The sequence below is a fragment of the Jatropha curcas genome, chromosome 2, assembly GCF_041381405.1.
Source record: "Jatropha curcas cultivar XTBG-Jc1 chromosome 2, XTBG_Jcur_1.0, whole genome shotgun sequence".
NCBI lineage: Eukaryota > Viridiplantae > Streptophyta > Magnoliopsida > Malpighiales > Euphorbiaceae > Jatropha > Jatropha curcas.
This window is the reverse complement of record NC_143152.1, coordinates 3,078,774-3,101,811: the sequence shown is the minus strand read 5'-3', so window position 1 is coordinate 3,101,811 and position 23,038 is coordinate 3,078,774. Positions and strand designations below refer to the sequence as shown.

The 23,038-nt window shown below is 31.3% G+C and overlaps 2 protein-coding genes across 5 annotated transcripts; both read left to right on the top strand.

The window, feature by feature from the left end:
- The first annotated feature begins 5,982 nt into the window (after positions 1–5,982).
- Positions 5,983–9,278, top strand: LOC149498061 (putative disease resistance protein RGA1). Its single transcript, XM_089718522.1, has 2 exons — positions 5,983–8,832; positions 9,043–9,278. Exon 1 carries the CDS (start codon positions 6,207–6,209, stop codon positions 8,700–8,702), a length of 2,496 nt encoding a protein of 831 aa, XP_089574648.1. The 5' UTR covers positions 5,983–6,206; the 3' UTR covers positions 8,703–8,832; positions 9,043–9,278.
- An 8,069-nt stretch (positions 9,279–17,347) lies between these two features.
- On the top strand, positions 17,348–21,069 carry LOC149498060 (disease resistance protein RGA2-like). Of its 4 annotated transcripts, none has more exons than XM_089717825.1 (3): positions 17,348–17,480; positions 17,698–20,088; positions 20,401–21,069. In XM_089717825.1, the coding sequence occupies exons 2-3, from the start codon at positions 17,787–17,789 to the stop codon at positions 20,433–20,435; spliced, it is 2,337 nt and encodes a 778-aa protein (XP_089573951.1). In that variant the 5' UTR covers positions 17,348–17,480; positions 17,698–17,786; the 3' UTR covers positions 20,436–21,069. The 4 variants fall into 4 exon arrangements, 2 of the variants coding, with proteins under 2 accessions (XP_089573951.1, XP_089573950.1); XR_016319528.1 differs by having other exon boundaries at positions 17,370–20,088; positions 20,401–20,490; positions 20,787–21,069; XR_016319527.1 differs by having other exon boundaries at positions 17,370–20,088; positions 20,401–20,490; positions 20,686–21,069.
- The last annotated feature ends 1,969 nt before the right edge of the window (positions 21,070–23,038 follow it).

The window sequence follows — 23,038 nt, the reverse complement described above, 5'->3', positions numbered from 1 at the left end:
GGTTGCGCTATTAGCCGTGGAATGGCTATAATTGCAATTTGCAGGTTTTAGTCGGTAGATTAACTAACATAAGCTTATCAAATCTTGAGGGTTTTATTGTTGTTATTTTATTTTAGGAATAAAGTTAAAAATGATTAAAAAGATTAAATTTAATATTTTGAGTCAATTAAATCTTTGAATTTGTTTAAAATAATTAAAAAATCAGATTAACATTTTAGATCGATTTAGTTGCTGATTCTTCAATGTATTTTTAGGCATCTAAGACTATAATTAGAATTAATCTGTATAATTTGTTAAAATTAATTAATTAATTATGGAATGGAAGAAAACTATATATGAAGGATATTCTAGCCGTCTTTACCTTGACTAATGATTTTAAGTTCATAAATATATATTAATTTGAATATTTTAAAATGAGGTAATTACAAATTTAGTTTCTAAACTTTTGAAAAATTTCTATTCAGTATTTCAACGGAAAACATTTACCATCAAATTTCTGATCAGATAAATTTTTTTCAATTAGGTGTATTCATTTTACGTGGCTTTTTGAAAATAAGAATAGGATTCATGAGACCCACTTAATGTTCAAAATATTGCTAAGTAGAACAACATATAGCTTAACACGTCGGATTTAACATTTATAGTATAAAAAATGTATTAGTTAATGCAAATTTAATACTATTAACATTTAAAATTTAAATCAATGCATATTTCAATTTGGATAACTCAAATCTATAAATGTTTTAATATATGATATTAATTAAGATCATTTTATAAAATTTTATAGAAAAAATTATTTATCTTGGTTAAATATTTCCTAGAATTTTAATATTCATATAAAGACTTTTTTATTCATTTATTTTTTTATGTGAAATCATATCATTTTCATATAAATTATGTGATATGTAAAATTTTCTTAAATACATATATAATCACAAAAATTTTCAAATTAGTTTTCTAAAAAAAGAAATTTGAAAATAAAAAAGAAAAAGTACGTACATAATCAATTAGATTTACCTGCTACGCTAAGTTAGCATGCCAAATGACACAAAGAAAATATATGTACTAGTAAATTATTTACTGTAGTAAAAGCCAAAAATAATATTTAATCAAATTAAGTTTATTTTGGGTCAAAATTAAAGATAAGTAATTGTCACGACCCATTTCCATGGGCCGGACCGGCACTAGGGCCCAGGTAAGCTTAAGGCCCCCGAGGCCCGTAGTAAGCCTGAAACACTACAAATTTGCTATCTCAATATAATTTTAAACATTTACAAATTTCCCTGCTTACAATACACTATAGTTATAATACAGACTCACAGAATTATTCCATCTATAATAATACACAACTTAAAAGTATACAAGTTCTATAACTGCGGAGTTTACTGACGGATGTATACATATAAGTCTTCGGACATTTATCTATTTAATTGATCAATACGAAAATTAGCGAATTTCTTTTTAACGGTGAAGAGCAGAGTTATAGCTGGGATTTAGAAATGCTACTTCCTGAAAGATTTAAACTAAGGAGATGTGAGTTTATTAATGAATAATAAAGATTGCACAACACACGCATTCACACAATTGTATAAATATATCAACCTAGTCATCCGACTAGGTATATGCTCACACAGCCAGTCACACAAATGGCATATCACCAGCACTCACAATTATTAACATCTTCATATAATCACATCACGTGGAAATTAGTCAGTGGAGTCACCGAAACCCCCGATGAGCCGTCCTCCCACATGGCTCATCCTCTCACAACGTGTGCACCAGGGAGCCGATCCCCCATACTGGCCGACCGGTCTAATCCTCACTTGACCAGCCCTCTCATTATTTTTCCATTCTCTCTTTTCTTTTCCATACCAACAGGAGGTAACCCGGTCGTCTCCATCAAATCTAGATCATCAGGCGCACACAACAGGAGGCCACCCTGCGGGCTGCGATCAAATCTAGATTATCAGGTGCGCCCAATAAAGAGACCAACCTGTGGTTTACGGTAACGGTACGGTAGGTGCACACGGGGGCGCCGATCTCCCAATTTCCCGGCCGACGGTCCAATTTCATAATTCATCACAATTAGGATCCATGCTTTATCGACCGTCCTCACAAACCCATGGTGACCCACTTCATCCCAATTCCACACAAACAAAGCAAGACATTGTCACATCACAACTAATCAAGCATTGCAAATAATTGCAGAAATATTGCAAAGTTGAACATCGGAATGCAATGCACAATTAGACATTCATACTCAAATGCAAATAAATAAATAAATAATAATAATGATAATAAACAATAACAATGAAAATAAAGAAGTAATTGAATAATTAAGTAAATAATGATGATAGTAAAATAATTAGAATACTTTATTTACTATGTATTAAGTTATAGAATTATTCTAAATAAACTTATTACTTTATATTGTTAACTAAAACTAGTCTAAGTTCTATCGAAATTTCGGCAGCACCTCCCCTAAAAATTGGACTATTTACCTGCTAAAATATCACAAAATTATATATATTAATCATTCAATGCACACAGCCCATCCGTCGGGCGATCAAACAGTTAAATTTCCCTTCCTCCCTCCAAATAATAATGTCAACATTCAATTATTAATTCACAACTTATAATAACCTTCAAACGTGTTCCAATAATATTACTGAACATTCATTGCTTCACATAAATATAATCAGCTTCTTTAGCTAATTGACAAATAAATAAAATCTTTTATATATCTATATACATATAAGAACACAATTACAGATATTACAATTTTATGCTCTACTTACAATGCTATTTGCTGAAATAATATTGAAATCTTTTAAAGACCAGCTTATAAACTATCCTATAGTTCAAACAAATGGTATACTATCTTAAATGCAATTGTCGTATTTTCCCAGTTGAAGTTATGTGTTTAAGATTTCTCAATCAATGTTTGAATTCTAACTTATAATCTATTTGATTTATTAGTAGAATAATTATTCATCTTATCTTAGTATAATTATTAGCATTTACTAAATTTTTGTATTACACTTATTTGCACCCATAAATTTAATCAATAATAACCCGTATCCTATTATAACTCTATTAGTCATCTAATGATTTCTAATAGTACACTTGGCCTATTAGCCTTTAAATATTCCGCCGAACACCCGACAGCATCTCTCCTTAATCATACTCAACATCTAGTTTAAATTACCGTAAAACAATCGGCAGCCCATCCACCAGGCAAAGAACTTTAAATAAAATCCCCATCCTCCTATCATTATCAACCCACCATTCTTCTTTATACAGTAATTATAAAATCAATATCTTGAATCCATAATCTACTATGAATTACTTAATAAGTAAAAACAAAATAATTTCTTAAATTGAATCAATAAGTCTCATTTATATACATACCCATCATTGATTTTCACCTTTCAAATTTAATCACAATCAAATAAATGGTTTGTTTGACTGCACCTATTTTATATTTCATGACCTATAACCAATTATATACAACACTAAATCCTAGATTTCCTTTAATAAGCCAAGTATAACTTACAAATTTACGTGTCTAACAACCCTGCTGGTTATTATATCCTTACGATGAATTTGAGTCCAACCTACAAGTATGTGCTAAGTAAACTCATATCTTGGTTTCCTAAGCATACTTTAATTCATGTTTTATGAATTCAACTTCGTCTTGGCGTAGAAAACTAAATATTTTTACCCGTTACTAATTGTAAACACGTGTCTATTTATCCTTATATCATAATCTGTATATGAAATCAATAACACTAAAAATTTTCTTATTATAAAACTATAACTTCGATTTAATCTCAAGTCATGCTAACAAAATAAGCTAACAACCAATTTATTCATGTGATTAGAATACCCAATAACTTAGCTACTGCATTTCTACCAACCCCTCCTTAATTTAACTTTCTGTGATATTTACGGCTTAGAAGCCTAATTTTCGATTTCTGTCGTCTAATGATTCGAACACTATACCTTATCAAAGTGCAAACTAATTGCAAAACTAGATCCTATGTAAAAATTGGAATATACTGTCTATGAGGAATTCCGGTCACCGAATCCACCGCTGTCGCCGCCGTCTATGGTGGCCGGAGGTACCTTGGTTCCTAAATCTTGCAATTCTTACGCCAAGACGCAGCAAATTTCATATAGAACTCAGTTCCATAGCCAACTACCACAATTTATGTCAATATCTAACAAAATCCCAATTTTTATTTCTTAAATCCCTAAGTCCCATTTTGATCAATACCTGCGTTAAATCGCCTAATCTATACGAAATGATTTCTAAAGGAGTGAAATGGGAGGACAATCAACTTACCTCGTCGGAGATCATCGCCGGAGCTGCTCGGAGGGAACGACGGAGACGCGACTGTCTCGATCGCGTTGAGGTTCCAGCTTCGCTGTGACTCTTGCGCTCACTAGAAACAGAAACGAAGAGAAGGGGAGGAAGGCGGGCTGCTGCGGCGAGGAGTCGACGGCGAGGAGGCGCTGGTTCTGGTGGTCGGAAAAACGAGAGAGGAGAGGCAGCGAGGTCGCGTGATGGCGCTGGCGCAAGGAAGAAGAAGAGAAAAGAAAAAAAAAGAAAAAAAAAAAGAAAAAGGAAAGAAAAAGAAAAGAAAGAAAAATCTTGGCTTCTAGACCATTCCGGTTCGATTCGAACCGGTTTGGTCTAATTTAATGATTTGGCTCAATTTGCTTGGTTTTTGAGTTTTTTTCGCTTGGTTTTCGAAAAATCGAATTGGTTTACGGGTCCAGTTTAGCAATAATAAAATACTACTGGTATAATCTCATTGGTTGAAATAAAAATTTTGGTTTTTAAATGAAAATTCTACGAAATTAAATTTTCGGGTCGTTTCAGTAATATAGCTGAAGATTTCTTAATTAGCAATTACTAAAACAGTTAATTTTTCACGGTTAATTTTACACTACTAATTACGTAAATAAATACCCTCTTATGATTTCATTCCATAATAATTAGTTAATAAAATATCTCATCGTTTTTTTTTTTTTTTTTGGCTGTTAAGTGTACCTAACTTCAATACCCACGACGGAATCATATGTGGACTAGTTCGAAAATAAATATTTAAGGTTTGTTAGGAAATAACTTTCACATTAGAGATATGAAATAAATTGTACAGTAGAGTAATATATTATCTTACTGATATTTTAAAAATATAAAAGTAGGTATAAGAAGTTGTTTTTGCTTAGTTATATGACATGGACTATTGTTGACCTAGTTTATTAAAACTAGATTATAAACATCATCATGCCTGGACAGGGCAAAGAAATTAAATAAATTCTCCAATGTAATAGCACACAAAAGCATAGTTTAATAGTAAATGTATATACGACCTGTCATTAGATTTAGATCTGAATCTTCTTCTCCTAATACTACAGAAAAAAAAATTTCTGCAGAAAAAAATTTTCCTAAGTTTGTCAAAAGTCCGTAAAATATTATAGGCTATTGAAAATAAAAGTTATTTTCTTTAACTATGAAAATATTTTTCCTTGATTTATTTTCTTGAATGCTCCTAACAACAGACATTTGCGAAAAATATTTTCATACAAGTTATTTTATGGAAACAAACGAAGCATAGAGCTTAAAAGAGAGAAAAAAAAAAAAATTTCATTATCTTTGAGCATTTGTTTATTTAAGGAATTTAACAATTGAAAATATCAATATTATTTGAGTTATAGAATCAAGTAATTCAACGGGTCAAGAAGGAAGTATATTTCTTATTAGAGGGAATGGTGCTACCATCAAAATACCATTTATTGTTTTTTAATGAAGAATATTTTGAGCGACTATTTTTTATATTTTAAGCAATGAATTTATAAAAAGTAGTCTCTAAATCTAATTATTTTGACATTTTTTTATAATTAGAAACTTTATTATTATTATTTTTTATTGTTAGTATTAAATAAAGATTTTTCGATAATGTTAATTAGACAGAGGTGTCGCACGCCCAGAGACTTTAGCTTGTCTCTTTTATTCCTCTTTTCTTTTCTGAGTGTTCCCATTTCCTGTGGACTTAGCGTTTACCCAGTTTACAGAGCAAAGAAATGGAATATTAGAATTTAGAACCTGTCTTCTTTGGCTTGCTATATAATATTTCCATTTGTATATTAACCATTATTCATTAAATCATTCACTCACTCACTTCCTAGTGAAAACAATGGCAGAGTCTTTTCTGTTCAACACTGCAGAGAGCATTTTGGAGAAATTGGCCTCTCTTGCTCTTGAAGAATTTTTATTGGCATGGGGGATTGAAGATGACCTTGAGAAAATTAAAGAGATGTTACTTGCTATCAAAGCTGTGCTTTCTGATGCAGAGAAGCGTCAATCCCAGGACCACAGGATAGAGTTTTGGCTTGGAAAGCTTAAAGATGTCCTTTATGATGCAGAAGATGTGATTGATGAGTTCCGCTGTGAAGCTTTGCGCAGGCAAGTGGTGAAATCTGGAAGCACTACGAGGAAGGTACGCCGATTCTTTTCTAGTTCTAATCCACTTGCTTTCCGCTTTCAAATGGGCCATAAATTAAAGAAGGTTAGGGAGAGAGTTGCTGGAATTGCAGCTCTCAAGTCTGATTTTGGTCTCACTGAGCGGACTGGTGATAGTTATGTCATACGTAAAGAGAGGGAAATGACCCACTCCTTTGTGGATGCTTCAAATGTCATTGGAAGGGACAAAGATAAAAAAAGAATTATCAAAGAATTGTTGAAACCTGCTGATAATGAAAATGTCTCCATTCTTCCAATTGTTGGAATTGGAGGTCTGGGAAAGACTACACTTGCTAAATTGGTGTATAATGATGAGAGGGTAGTAAGTCATTTTCAGTCAAAATCATGGGTATGTGTCTCTGAAGACTTTGATTTGCAGAAGATGATAATTAAGATCCTTAACTGTGTGAGCCCTGTTAATATGAATATGGATATTGAGCAATTGCAAATCGCCCTGCGAGAGGCTTTATATGGAAAGAGATATTTACTCGTACTGGATGATGTTTGGAATGAGGATAGAAGAAAATGGCTTGAATTGAAAATTTTATTGATGGGGGGTGCTAGTGGAAGTAAGATCTTGGTCACCACACGCAGTAAGCATGTTGCTTCAATCATGAGCACAGTCTCATCATATGAGTTAGACCATCTTTCTCATGAGTATTGTTTGGCTATATTCTTTAAATGTGCATTTGAAGAACCAGAAGATAAACAAAACCCAGACCTCATAAAAATTGGGAAAGAAATCGTGAGCAAATGCAAAGGAATTCCTTTGGCAGTAATAACTTTAGGAACCTTACTTTACTCTGTAGCTGGTGAACGTGATTGGAAATTTGTAAGGGACAATGATATATGGAAATTAGAGCAGAAGGAAAATGATATTTTGCCTGCTTTAAAATTGAGTTATGAACACATGCCATCCTACTTGAAGAGATGTTTTGCTTATTGTTCGATTTTTCCGAAAGATTATCTATTTGTAGATATAGAGTTAGTTTATTTTTGGATATCGCATGGACTTATTCAATCTTCGAATGAAAATCAAGAGTTGGAAGATGTTGGCATGCGTTGTTTCCAAGAGCTGTGTTCTAGATGTTTTTTCCAAGATTTCTCTGAATACAATGGTAATGTATATTGTAAAATGCATGATCTAATACACGACCTAGCATTATCAGTGACTCAAAATGAATGTTTAATAGTAACCTCTTCCAACGAACAGATACCCAAAAGTATTCGACATTTATCATTTCCTTACCCTGAATTGCTTCCTGAGGATCTTCCTAAGCCCGTAAGAAAGCTAGATCGTATAAGAACTATTTCCTGTTCAAATGAAAGAGGCAAGGGGATTAGTAGTGAGATATTTCTTAGAACATGTATCTCAAAATTCCAATATTTGAGGGCTTTGGATTTGAGTTTTTCCAGGGTGAAAGTGCTTCCTGAAGAGATAGGCAGATTGAAGCATTTGAAATATCTTATTTTATATGGGAATATGTACATTAACAGACTACCTAATTCTATATGCAAGCTACAAAGCTTACAAACTCTACTACTTGGTGATTGTTATGGTATAGAAGAGTTGCCTAAAAATATGAAGGACTTGATTAATCTTAGATGTCTTGGGATCACTACAAAGCAAAGGCATTTACCAGTTGGTGGAATAGGGTGTCTCAAGTCTCTTCAATATTTGTTGATCACCGACTGCGACAATCTGGAGTCTTTGTGTGAAGATATCCAAGGTCTCAAAAGGCTTCAAACATTGGTTATCCGTGATTGTGACAGCTTGGTTTGTTTGCCACCAAGTGTGAGATTCCTAGCTTCTTTAAAGACTCTTGTTATTGCAGATTGCAGAAGTCTTAGTTTGACAATGACGGAAGACTCAGCAAGTCAATTTAGCCTTCGCGAACTGAAGATTGGAGGATTATCAAAATTAGTGGATTTTCCAGAATGGCTTCTTCGAGGATCTACTAATAGTTTAAAAGTTATCGAAGTTGTTTCTTGTCACAACCTCAGAGACCTGCCAGACTACATACAGAACATACAATCACTAGAAGAGTTTCATATCAAAGGTTGTCCCCAGTTACAAGAAACAGGTGAGAATGCTAGAATTTCAAACCTCTCGCTAATTTACGAGAAGAAGAAGCCAAAAATCAGCAATACTATTAACCTCCCTATATAGATGCTTCACCTGAACCTGCCAATCACATGCCAAACACTCTTTGCATGCCCAAAATCAAATTTCTATGACATACACCAGCAGAAGCGTTTGAGAGAAGGACAGCCACCACTGCCTGGGAATCAGATTGAAGGTCTAATTTTTTTTCCCCCCTTCACTTTTCTTTTTAAATATCTGTTAATTCCCTTTTTTTATATATAGTTTTGTGTTGAAAATAATGTGACTTAAAATTAATCAACTATTACTCATTACTAAATTGGTATAGATTGCTTGGTTTTTCAAATATATATATATTTTTTTTGGGTTAATTAGAATTGAATGGTTGACCCTTGCAATCACACAGTTACAGAGTCCAACTTGGAGTAACATATCCTGGTCTGGCCGAGGTGGGGAGATCTCTAGATTTTTCCGATCTCCGCATAACTAAAATAGATGAGCAGTTTGTCAGATTTTACCTTTTGTAATTTTATAATATTAATTCAACATTGTGAGTTTATTAGTTCGTATGAAGTAGTAGTGTCGTGTTCATTAATTATCCATTCCCTATTGAAGGTTTATGTATTTGGCTAATTTTATTTATACATTCTTGTAATTATATTTTATATAATCCAAAATGAAGTTCTGCGGTGCCTTCACAAGTGTGATATTAAGAATTTTTAAAAATTATATGCATTTTGTTATTATTTGTTTGTTTATACTTTATAGAGACCAAACACATGGTAGTAATATATATAGTTCACGCAGCACGACTATTCTGCAATTGCAAGCCCAGAGACTTGGGAAATTCTTGCAATTGCTTTACCATTAACCTATGAGTAAATGGTAATTTTCAAAATAAATGAGTATATCTTTTTTTTTTTTTTAATAAAAAGAGTTCATAAATATCAGAAATTGTTAACAAATTATGAGTTATTTAAATAGATTATTAATTACTAACAAGTATTGGTTGAAGTGATTAGTAATTTCAATCCTCATAATGATGAGAATACAAATTCGATCTTCAGAAAGCACACATTAAATTTTACGGCCCGAAGGATTGTATTACAAATTTAAATGCTATAATCCATAAAGTAAATCAATACCAAAAGGTTTAACACTATATTCTTATATGTCTTTTATAGATTCGGTACTCGATCATTATGATATGGAAATCGTCCTTCTAAGCTGGTATTTCTCCAATAGTTTTGGACTTAACACATTCAAATGTTTTTTTGTTGTATCTGATTTAATTATCATATCATCAACATGCATCTTGATGCATCATATCATGGAAGATAGTGGTGGTTATTCTTTGGTAGGCTGCCCATCATTCTTCTACCCGAATGATATTATTCGGTAATGTGTTATAGAAACTGTTTTTTCTTTACAGTGAATATATTGGTATCTGATTATACCATGCATACAATTCAATTAAGGAAATAATTTCATATCTAGCCTTGCGATCTACATTTATCTATTTACTTATCTATTAACTTAAATAGTCAAATTCAAAAATAAAAATAAAAATATTACAAAACATAAAGAAAGAATTTTAAAACTATATTTTTTAGAATAAAAAATATTTATTATTTTAAACTAAGTTAAGTAAAATGAAAAGATAAATGTGTTAGATAAAGCGGATGCATGTGAGGCCATGACATTAAATAGAGAATTGGAATACTATACCCAACCTGAAAAATAGAACAGTATACAAGGCCGTCATAGAGCCAACGACAAGAGAAATAGTACGATTCAATTTGTTTAAATTAAAAAAAATTATTTAATAAATTAAATATATTATTTTTAATTTATTTAAATTATAATAAATTATTAAAAAAAGTGAAATAATTACTGGTAAAAATGAAAAAAAAATTATTATTTATGAAATTCATAAAATTAATAAATATTTAAAACATAATATTTTTTTTCAAACCTACAAGTATTTAGAAACGCAATAATAATAACTAAGCAAAAGTAGGAACAATTAATTACGCGAAATTGGGAAAGTCAAGTCAAGTCGAGTCAACTCTAGCTTTGGAAGAGCCCACGCGTCATGTGGTGTAGCCTTAGTGATCAGTTTGATTCATGTCCACCACATGCTTATTATCAATTTACTGATATTGAAGGACAAAGACTCGCAACGATTGGACCCACTTTCGCAGGAAATAGGAACCTGGAGGACATGTCTTTGTTATTTCGTCACATCGGTGTCTTTCCAAACCATAAAAGCGGTCCAAGATTTGTGTGTTCATGTTGAATTGGTCAAGGTTGATGGCTTTCATTTTCTCCCTCTGTAACTTTTCTATCCAGAAATGTTATTGGGATTATATTTTCTCCCTCTGTAATTTTCATTTTCTCCCTCTTTATGTTTATTTCTGATTTCATAAAGGCTTGCTATGAGCTTAGATAACTTTCAATTATCTCAAGTTATTGTATGGGTCCGATCTAAAATAACGATTTGTGACACCTATGGATAAAAATTAATAGAAAATTATATAAATAAATTAAATTACGTACATATATCGAGTGATACCCTCTTATGATTTTATTCTATTATAATTAATAATAAAATAAATAAAGTTTAGCTATTCATCTATTTTTTAAGTTGAGGCTTGCAGGTGTAATTAACTTCAACATCATTTGAAGAAATGTAAATAAGCAAATGAATACAAACGATGGAATCATATATGAACTAGTTCGAAAACAAATGTTTAAGGTTTGTTAGGAAATAACTTTCACATATAGATGTGAAATAAATTATACAGTAGAGTAATATTATTTTAATGATATTAGAATTAACTTGGTATTTTAAAAATACAGGTGGGTATAAACATCATCCCTAAATAGAGCAAAGAAATTAAATAAATTCTGCAGTAGAATAATGTTATTTTAATGATATTACAAGTAGTAACTTCACATTTTAAAAATACCAAGTGAATGTAAGAAATTGTTTTTGGTTACGTTTATGATATGAATTTGTGGTTGACTTGGTATGCTAAACCTAGGGTATTGACTATTTATAGGGCTTAATTTCACCCACCCTCTGTTACATTGAGGTACAAAAATTTTAATTTATTGCGTAAAAATATCAAATTTTTAATTTGTGTTTCACTAAAATATATCCGTCGTTTGCCATTGAACGGAATGCTGATATGGCGCATTGAAAACGTAAAAAAGTGCTCTGTCAGCCCTGTCAAACGGCTGATGGATGTATTTTAGCGAAACACAAATTAAAGATTTAATATTTTTGTGTAATAAATTAAAATTTATTTCTCAGAAATGGTCAAACCATAAAAGGCTATTAAAAGCAGTCCAAGATTTGTGTGCTCAAGTTGAATTGGTCAAAGTTGATGGCTTTCATTTTCTCCTCTGTAACTTTTCTATCCAGAAATGTTAATGGGATTATATTTTCTCCCTCTGTAACTTTCATTTTCTCCCTCTTTATGTTTATTTCTGATTTGATACAGGCTTGCTTCGAGATAGCTAACCTTCAGTTATCTCAAGTCATTCTATCGGTCCGATCTAAAGTCACTGATTTAATTTGTGACACCTATAGATAAAAATGAATAAAAAATTATATAAATAAATTAAATTACGTACATATATAGAATAATACCCTCTTATGATTTTATTCCATGATATCATAAAATAAATAAAATTTAGCTATTTGTTTATTTTTTAAGTTGCAGCTTGCAGGTGTACTTAACTTCAATATTATTTGAAGAAATGTAAATAAACAAACGAATACACACGATGGAATCATATATGTACTAGTTTGAAAACAAATGTTTAAGGTTTGTTAGTAGGGATGGCCACGGTTCCTGAACCGACGGTTCCGGTTTCAAAAAAACTGAAACCGAAACCGAACCGAAAATTTTCGGTTCCGATTCCGGTTTGAAACCGAACAGTTCCGGTTTTGGTACGGTGTCAAAACCGACGGTTCCCATCGGTTTTCTAACCGATTTTCTGGCAAATCGCATAATTTTAAATTTTAAATTTTGAAGACCGGTTTTCAAAATTTAATAAATTTGTGAAAGTTATTTGTAAAAAAAAATACACCTAAAAAATTAAAAAATGGTTCAATTAAATTTATTTTTTTAAAGACTTGAACTTATTTATTTTTTGTTTAAAAAAGTTTGAACATAATTTTAAAAAAAAAAGGCTTAAACTTATTATTTTTTTTTAAATTTAAAAATATATTAAACCTAATTAAAACTTTAATAAAAATATTAACCATTTAATTCATGAGTTTACTTTTACACGCCTTTGAAAACTATAACACTAATTTTCATATATATACTAAACGAGGGGAGTTGCACTGTCCCCCACCACTCCAGCTTGACAAGTTATATAGAAGTGTTTTTGCATTCGATGCTAAAGTGTATGGTGGATGGGTTGGTTAGCACGTTAGTTGTACGTTTGATGGATCAGGATTCGATTCTAAAGATGTGTTTTTTTCTTTTTTTTTTTTTTTGACATCGATTCTAAACATGTGTTATTTTAATTTTCTTACTATTTTGCATGATACCCAGGTGTAAATCATGCAAATTTGCTTGGTTGAATGATTAACGTGTCCTTAGCTGAATGATAAGTGCAATAAACAAACAGTGTCCTTCTGTCTCTCTTTTACTTTATTTTTCTCTCTTTTTTGTCTAACAATCTCATCTCCTTCTTCTTTCTCTTCTTTTTCGAAAGAATAATAATGAGTCAATTTGTGACCATAGGTCTACGATTTAGCTTTGTTAGAGAGAGATGAAGCTAGAAATGAAGCTTACCATGGCAGCAGTGGATTGCAGCGAGTTTGCACCCTTTCAGCAGACTAAAGCATTAAGGTTAGTTTCAGTTTTTAGACTATGAAACCTGCAAAAAGCACCGCTTTCTGATTCAATTTCATTTCAAGTTATTTCAACAACTAACTGAGATTTGAGGTTATTCACTAAATTATTGAAAATTGAATTATGGACTCTTTAATTTTTGGTTCCTAGGTTAAGAGGTTTCAAAAAAAAAAAAAAAAAAAAAAAAAAAAAAAAAAAAAAAAAAGACAGTTTCTAACTGCTAGAACCGCCGGTTAACCGTCAGTTCCAATCCGGTTCCGACCGATTTTGTGGAACCGCCGGTTTATGGTTCTACAAATTTGGAACCGGAATCAAACCGAAAATCTCCAGTTTCGATTCCGATTCTCACCGATTCTAGTTACTGTGCGAGACCGGTTCGAACCGACGGTTCCGGTTCCCAAAATCACAATATGGCCACCCCTATTTGTTAGGAAATAACTTTCACATATAGATGTGAAATAAATTAAACAGTAGAGTAATATTATTTTAATGATATTAGAATTAACTTGGTATTTTAAAAATACAGGTGGGTATAAACATCATCCCTAAACAGAGCAAAGAAATTAAATAAACTCTGCAGTAGAATAATGTTAGTTTAATGATATTACAAGTAGTAACTTCACATTTTAAAAACACCAAGTGAATGTAAGAAATTGTTTTTGGTTACGTTTATGATATGAATTTGTAGTTGACTGGGTATACTAAAACTAGGGTATTGACTATTTATAGGACTTAATTTCACTCATCAAATTTGGATTATACCCTCTATTTTATTGGTGTATCAAAATTTTAATTTGTGACATAAAAATATCAAATTTTTAATTTGTGTTTCACTAAAATACATCCGTCGGTTTAGTCGTTTGCCATTGGACGAAATGCTGACATGACGCATTAGAAACGTAAAAAGGTGCTCTGTCAGCCCTGTTAAGTCATACATCAATTGAATGGCTCTCTATTCTATGCAAAATGTTATTTGTCTCTCTTGGCCAAATGTTTCTTTCTCCTGCCCAACAGTCTCTTCGTTTTTGTCTTTTGAGTTTCAATCTGAATTCTCACTTTTTGCCCTTTTCTCATTTTCTTTTCTAGCAACGACAGAGAATCTCTCATCGTTTCCTTCCGCTCCACCTTACACCCCAACAAATAGCTAGAAAAGAACAAAATAATGACCAAAACAACCACAATCACAACCAAAAAAACTTCAATTTCTTATTACCGCTTTAACCTCTATTTTCTCTTTCTCAATTTTATCTATCTCTTTTAGCAACCTAACTATCACCATTTTCGATCTGGGATGTACATCGGGAGCTATCCATTCAACGAATCGGTAATAGCTCGGTGTCTGGAAAGAACAGAGAAGAAATCATTCATAAACATATCAACAAATAATACCCATAAATCGTTAAAAAATAAAAAATTTACCCCATAATTCACGCATCAAAAAAATGCCTGCCAGGATTAATCTCAGTCTATGAGGTTTCATAATCGCTTCCTGCCCACATTTGCAAAAAGTCGAACGACCTCAGTGCGTTTCTAAGCTTGGGATGGCTAAGAAATCCATGAAAGAGGGTTGTGGATACTTCTTTGGCCATTGATGAGAGCTTCAACGAGAGAGATGGGTCTTATTTGGATAGGAGAGAGAAATTGGATTTAGTTAGGAAGAGAGAGTTTTACTACATCTCTGACTTGGCAGGGCTGATAGAGCACTTTTTTACGTTTTTAACGCGCCATAATATTAAACGGTTAAATTGACGGATGTATTTTGGGAAAAAACAAATTAAAGATTTGATACTTTTACGTAATAAATTAAAATTTTGGTACGCCAATGCAATAGAGGATATAGTTCAGATACAATGAGTGAAATTAAGCTCTATTTATAGACATAATATTCTAGCTTGCACATACATAGATATAGCTATAAGCCGAGCACATACCCTCAAATTTTACTATAAAAAAAACTTTATCGTCCTCTCTACCAGTGAAAATGATTTTGTGGCCTCTTAAAAATTTTAAATTTGTTAGTATTACACTCCTTCCAAACAGATAAAAATGCAAGAATTTAAAACAGTTGATGTATGCAAAATAGAGTAAAAAAAAAGATTTTTTTTTTTAAAAAAATTATTTGCAGACTGTAAATATTTTTCGCGGTGGGCACACTAACACTGCAAACCCTTTCAACATCAGTTCTTTGCTTTTTCACTAGAGATAACTTTCTCCATTGCAGCCTTTCCACTTCTCGTATTTCCTCCAAAAAGCAATCTTTCGCATAAGCTATTCAGGAATTTTCTACTTTTCTTATATCTCTTCAATATACGACTCTCTATGTCTTCCAAAAATGTCTCTCTTGCTAACAAAATTGATTCTTTTTCCAAAATTTCAAATAAAAATTTGTATTATATAAGTTATCCATCAAATAATGTGATTTTCACCTTGTATTACTTGTATATGTTTCATTTTATCAATTTCTCCTTCAATCTAGATTTTTCTTTAAAACTACGATCCATGAATTTGAGTTTTGGATTTAGAGCACTATATATTTGGGACTTGAAAAGAAAGGGAACAGTAATCATATGGTTTAGATTTGGAGCCAAAACAATTCTATATTTGATTTGGTAAACATTGTATTTGACCATTCAATACCTCAACTTGTAAACAACACTTATTGTATAGTTAAAAATGTAAAAAAAAAAATATTATTCCAAAAGTTGCATTAACCACATATCAAATCAATATTTTGTATATAAAAACTAAAAACCTTAAAAAATATTGTTCTTAATTAAGGAGGTGTGAGATTATTATAAAAAGTGACATTCAAGGTATCACAAGGTTGCTTTTAAAGTTTACGGTGCCATAAAATTTTGGAAAATTAATTATTTAATCATTGAGGTATGACGAAATTATCTAAGTAACTCCTTCGTTTTGAACAAATATTCAGTCACTTTAAATAATCCCTACGCCCACTTTTAAGGGTGTTTTCCTCTAAATATTGAAAAAAGCAAGAGAGAGATGAGAAAACATATAATTTCGTCATATATCATGGCTAAATAATTAATTTTTTCAAAATTTTTTGTCAAAATTCAAAAGTTAAATTATGTATGAAAAAAGCACACGGCACGCTTAGACATGCTATGCTAATTGAATATAAAGATTATTAAAAAATACAAACAAAGAAACGATGATCCATAATACCACATAAACATAAAATAAAAAAATTACTTAAATTTTCTACTTTAATATTCTTAATTAAATTTTCAATCTTAACATCATTATTAAAAATTAGGGCCTCTATCTTTGATTTGTTTAGAGAAAATTAGCAATTTGATGAAGAATTTCAATATTTTTAGAAGTTTCAAATTCATCACTAAAACACTACATATTTTAGGTTGTTCAATATAATATTATAGGCATTTTCTTGATAAAAACCGAAGATCACTAACGATATATAAGTTTTGTGAAATCTTGAATTTCAATCGACATTGTGAAAACGGCCTTTTAAATTTAACACCAATAGATATTTATGTAGTTAAAAACTTATAAACTGTGATAATTATTTGGATTTTTCTTCATTTGTATATCTTTAAACTTTTACTTTACCTATAAATAATTATCTAATACATATTTAAGACCACAATTTTATTAATAAATTTTTAAATATTTTATAAATTTTTTAAAATATCTTGAAAATATTCAGGAGATATCTTGAAATCTACGAAATTAATAAAATTTATAACAATAAAATGACCCGTTTTACTTATAATGGGGGTCTAGAAAATTCTGGGTCCAGATATTTTTTTTCTAGATTGGTCGCTGCACTGCACAAACCAAATAAATGAAATGAATTCCACAGTGTAATAATGTTTTTTTTTTTTTAATCACAAACCCATTGGCCCGAGAGTAATATCGTGCCCAGACAGAGCAAAGACTTGCAATGTTAGAAAGTCAATCTTCTTTGTCTAGCGAAGAATCTAAGGTTTTCACTTGACATCTTTAGACTAGGTTTGGATGGCTTGGGATTAGATGTTTGAGTTTGTTTAGGTTTTTCATACTCATATTAATACTGATAAAATAAATTATTTTGCTGGAAAAAAAAAAATCATTTCCATTTGTGTTTGATCTTTGCACATCAAACCATTCACTCACTTCCAACGAGAAAACAATGTCAGAGTCTTTTTTGTTCAATACTGCAGAAAGCGTTTTGGGCAAACTGACTGCTCTTGCTCTTCAAGAATTTTTCTTGGCATGGGGGCTTGAAGATGATCTAAAAGGAATTAAAAAGATGTTACTTGCTATCAAAGCTGTGCTTTATGACGCGGAGCAGCGTCAGTCGCAGAGTCAACGGATAGAGCATTGGCTCAGGATGCTTAAAGATGTTCTTTATGATACGGAAGATGTGATTGATGAGTTCGAATGTGAAGCTTTGCGAAGGCAAGTGGTGAAATCCGGAAGCACTACTAGGAAGGTACGCCGATTCTTTTCTACATCTAATCCACTTGCATTCCGCCTTAAATTGGGCCATGAGTTAAAGAACATTAGGAAGAGAGTAGCTGAAATTGCATCTCTCAAGTCTGATTTTGGTCTCAATGAGCGGATTAATGATAATTATGTCATCCATAGGGAGAGGGAAATGACCCACTCCTTTGTGGATGCTGCAAATGTCACTGGAAGAAACCAAGACGCAGAATTTATCATTAAAAATTTGTTGAACGCTGCTGAAAATGACAATGTCTCCATTATTCCAATTGTTGGAATTGGAGGAATGGGGAAGACTACGCTTGCTCAATTGGTGTATAATGATCCTAGAGTAGTTACTCATTTTGAGTTGAAATTATGGGTCTGTGTCTCTGATAACTTTCATTTGCAAACTGTGATAATTAAGATTCTCAACTGTGTAAGCACTGGTCAAAGATATGTGGGTTTGGATATTGAGCAATTGCAAAGAGCCTTGCGAGAGGCTTTACAAAGAAAGAGATACTTACTCGTATTGGATGATGTTTGGAATGAGGATAGAAAAAAATGGCTTGACTTGAAAACTTTATTAATGGTGGGTGCTAATGGAAGTACGATCATAGCCTCCACACGAAGCAATGATGTTGCTACAATTATGGGCACAGTTGCTCCATACGCTTTAGGTCGGCTTCCTGAACCAGATTGTTTGTCTTTGTTTTTTAGATGTGCATTCGGAGAAGTGCAGAACCAAAATCCAAACCTCATACACTATGGAGAACAAATTGTGAGTAAATGTAAGGGAGTTCCTTTAGCAGTAATAACTTTAGGAACCCTACTTTACTCTGTAACAGATGACAGTGATTGGAAACTTGTAATGGAGAGTGAGATATGGAAATTAAAGCAAAAGGATAATTATATTATGCCTGCTTTAAAATTGAGTTATGAACTCATGCCAGCCTACTTGAAGAGATGTTTTGCTTATTGTTCGATTTTTCCAAAAGATTATCCATTTGATGATGTTGAATTGGTTTATTTTTGGATGTCACATGGACTTATTCAATCTTCAAATGAAAATGAAGAGTTGGAAAATGTGGGCTTGAGCTATTTCCAAGAGCTATGCTCTAGATGTTTTTTCCAAGAGTTCTATATACTAGATGGCCATGTTAAATGTAAAATGCATGATCTAAATCATGATCTAGCATTATCAGTCACTCAAAATGAATGCTTAACGGTAATAAATGGCAATGAACCATTATCTGACAGCATTCGACACTTATCATTTCCCTACCCTCAATTACTTCCACAGGATCTTCCAACACCCTTACAAGACCTAGATTCTGTAAGAACTGTTTCCATTTTAAATGAAAGAAGCGGGGCTGTTGCAAGTGAAGTTTTCATTGAGACATGTATCTCAAAATTCAAATACTTGAGGACCTTGGATTTGGGTTTTTCCAGGGTGGCTGTACTCCCTAAAGGGACAGCCAAATTGAAGCATTTGAAGTATCTTAGTTTGCTTGGGAATATTCTCATCGAAAGACTGCCCGAGTCCATATGCAAACTACAAAGCTTGCAAACTCTACTGCTTGGTAATTGTCGTGGTCTTAGAGAGTTGCCCAAAGATATAAAGTACTTGATTAGCCTTAGATGGCTTTGGATAACTACACAGCAAAGGTATTTACCAAATGGTGGAATTGGGTGCCTCGGGTCTCTTCGATATTTGTTCATCATCGGTTGTGAAAATTTGGAGTATTTGTTTGGAGATATCCAAGGTCTGAAAAAACTTCAAACTTTGGTTATCCGTGATTGTGACAGCTTGGTCTCTTTGCCACCAAGTGTGAAATTTCTAGCTGCTTTGAAGACTCCTGTTGTTGCGACTTGCGAAAATCTTGATTTGACAATGGAGGAAGGAATAGATAGTCAAGACTCGACAAGCCAATTATTTAGCCTTCGCAAACTGGAGATTGAACGATTACCAAAGTTAGTGGATTTTCCGCAATGGCTTCTTCCCAGATCTAATACCGGTTTAAAAGTTATCAAAGTTGCATATTGTTTCAACTTCAGGAACTTTCCAAACTACATCTACAACATACCATCGCTTGAGTTACGTGTCACTGGTTGCCCCCAATATCAAGGTGAGGATATTATTATATGAAATAAAGGGTAATTTGGAATGATGGAGATTAATTATTTCTTTAATCTTCATTCAAAAATTTAAACGATTTGTATTTTGAAATGACAAAGAGAATATGTTATTAATCAATTTATTTAATTTTCTTTTCATCTAAAAACATAATTTTACTGGTGGTCAAATGTTTTTTCATATATTTAACTAATTAAAATTAAAATACAATATGCTTAGAAAATTTACCATTTCTTAAGAGAACATTATATTTTATGTATGAATATATGTTAATTTGACAATTCTTATGTCTCTGGATTAATAGGTCAAGACCTCAATAACTCACTCAGTTTAGTTTGAGTGTTTGGAAGATGGAAATCATATGAGGTTGCTAGGTGCAGTGAATTGGTTAGAGGTAAATATTTCGCTTTTTAAAGACAATATCTTTTTTGTTTTTTTCCTTTATATTTGTTAATTTCCTCTTTCTATATATTCACACACTTTGATAAAATTGAATTGGTTAGAGAAAATGGACACTTGTCACCTATTAGCTAAGGTTTTTGAATTGAATTTGAGTAGACTGTTTTTGACTTGGATTATATATTGCAAGGTGTTGTGGCCTTTCAACAAAAATTATCAGCCAATGATAAACATAAATGTTCAATGTTCAATTAGTTGGGCTTTTTTTTTTTTTTTTTTTCATTCAACCAGGAGGAGTAATTTCTTTGGATCGTACAGCGTAAATGTTTTTTGCTCGTTCAGTAAAATGTGTTTTTTAGGGAATAGAATTTGTGTTTTCAGCCTTATGGGGGTTAAAATCACTTACCATTCTAACGATCACGTTGTTGGTTCCATTTCCTTCCTTGTTGTGTTATTATTTACAATTTTCTGTGGTTCGTGGATTTGAGTATTTTATGTTTGTCTAGTGTAATTGTATTAATGTTGTACTACATACTTGTAATATTGTACTTGTATAAAAGAATTCCTTTAAAAATTGAGGGCATGTCATTAATTTTTAAGTGGGTAATTTACTCACTGCCATCCTTATACGTGCCTTTTATGGATTTGATATTTGATTGTTGATTCTTAATACCATTCAAATAAAACTGAAAATATATATATCCGGTTGATCCTTTAAATTTGAAATCTTTTTTCTAAAGTGATAGTCGGTTTTGTATTTAAAATTGACTTAAAAAAGTCTCGCTATGAGTATTATTGTAAATAAGTCAATCTACATATGAAAATGCTCGAGGCTCTGTTTGAAAAGAGCTCGCTTGAACTTATTCGATAAGCTTAACGAGTTGACTCGAGTTGAATTATCAAGTTCGTTTAATAAATACATTAATAACTTATCAAGGTCAACTAGATATGTGTTAATTTTATAAAATTATATATTAATTTCGCTATAATTTGGAAAATCAAAATTTTATATTTTTCTTTAAAAAATATTATTTGTCTTTTCATATAAATTGACAGACAAATGACCAACTTTTAAAACTGACGGATGTATTATTAGTTTCGTTATAAAAATTCACTATAATTTGGAGATTTAAAATTTTCTATTTTTCTTTAAACAAGATTATTTTAATCTTTTTATAGAAATTGACTGACAAAAGATCAACTTTTAGAACCGAAAGATGTATGTATTAGTTTCATTATCAGTTTCCTAATAGGAATTTCGCTAGGAACGCAAAAATTTATTTTTTTCTTACTATTAACTAAGACGCACAGGCCTGCCGAACTAGGAGGAAAACTTTGAGGCCCATTGGATGGCTGAGACTATCTAGTTCTTCTCTAGATTCTTCTCCTTCTCCAATAATGTAGGATGTGCATTTTTCTCAAGTCTTAAAATATTCCTTTTAAAAAAAAAAATCGTCCAATGTATGTTTGACACCTCATTTATTTATTTATTTTTAAATGTTTCACCGAATTCATTTTAGTCTTAAGAAAAACATAAAAATTTCTTTAATTTTTATCATTTATACTAAAATATTTTTGCATATTATTGCTGAAGTTTTTCATTTAACGGTAACAATTTTGTATAATAATTACTTTTATTATACTATTAGGTCACGGTTGCCAACACCTTTCCATATTTTATTCCACCACTCCCAGTTAAATCATAGGATAACTCCAAAATTGGTAATAGTATATTTGTGAATTTCTCATTGGACGAGCAATAAATTAATTACTATTTATACACTGAAACATAATCTAATGATAAATGTATATACTACTACAATAGATTCAGATTTAAATTTCTTCTCCTGGTACTCAAGAAAAAAAAGTACTATTTAAGCCCACATAAAAATATAATATATATTAGTATGTATCTTTAAGGTCTTGATTTTTCCTATTTAAGAGTCTTTATAAATACAGAAATACATATTTTTAATATTATACAGGCATTTAAATAAGTATTCAGATGAAAGCTTAGATATATTTTTTTTTCTTTATTTATTGTTTTAATATATAATTTTATATTATCACATTCTATATTATCACAAAGGCCATACCCACGAAATTTCTTTAATTTTGAATTTTTTTTTTTGAAGGGAAATTTTCACTATTCAATGTTCAACTAAAATTTTCATATTTTTATTGAAGGTTTTTCATTTGAATGTATATCGAATTTTATATAATAATTACACTCTTATTTTATTAAAATTCAAATGAATCATATTTTTAATAATTTTACTATATGCATAATAATTATATTCAATATTTAAATTTATTAAAATGTGCTAATATAAAAGTCATAAAAAGATTAGTCATCATAAAAGTAGAAAAAGAAAAAAAAAAAAAAAAGAAAAGAAAACATTGTGAAGGTTTGATTTTTATTCTCTAATCACTAAACCGCGTATTATAGTTGATTAATGACATCTCTAAGATAACATTAATTTATCACGTGAGACGTGGGCATCTTGCAAACCCAAGAGGATTAGAGAGCGAGCGGAAAGAAA

Excerpts from the sequence above, each read along its gene's own strand:
- LOC149498061 (XM_089718522.1), top strand. The coding sequence starts at position 6,207 with ATGGCAGAGTCTTTTCTGTTCAACACTGCAGAGAGCATTTTGGAGAAA.
- LOC149498060 (XM_089717824.1), top strand. The coding sequence starts at position 17,667 with ATGTCAGAGTCTTTTTTGTTCAATACTGCAGAAAGCGTTTTGGGCAAA. Across the intron at positions 20,089-20,400 it reads TGGTTGCCCCCAATATCAAG|GTCAAGACCTCAATAACTCA; the intron begins GTGAGGATATTA and ends CTGGATTAATAG.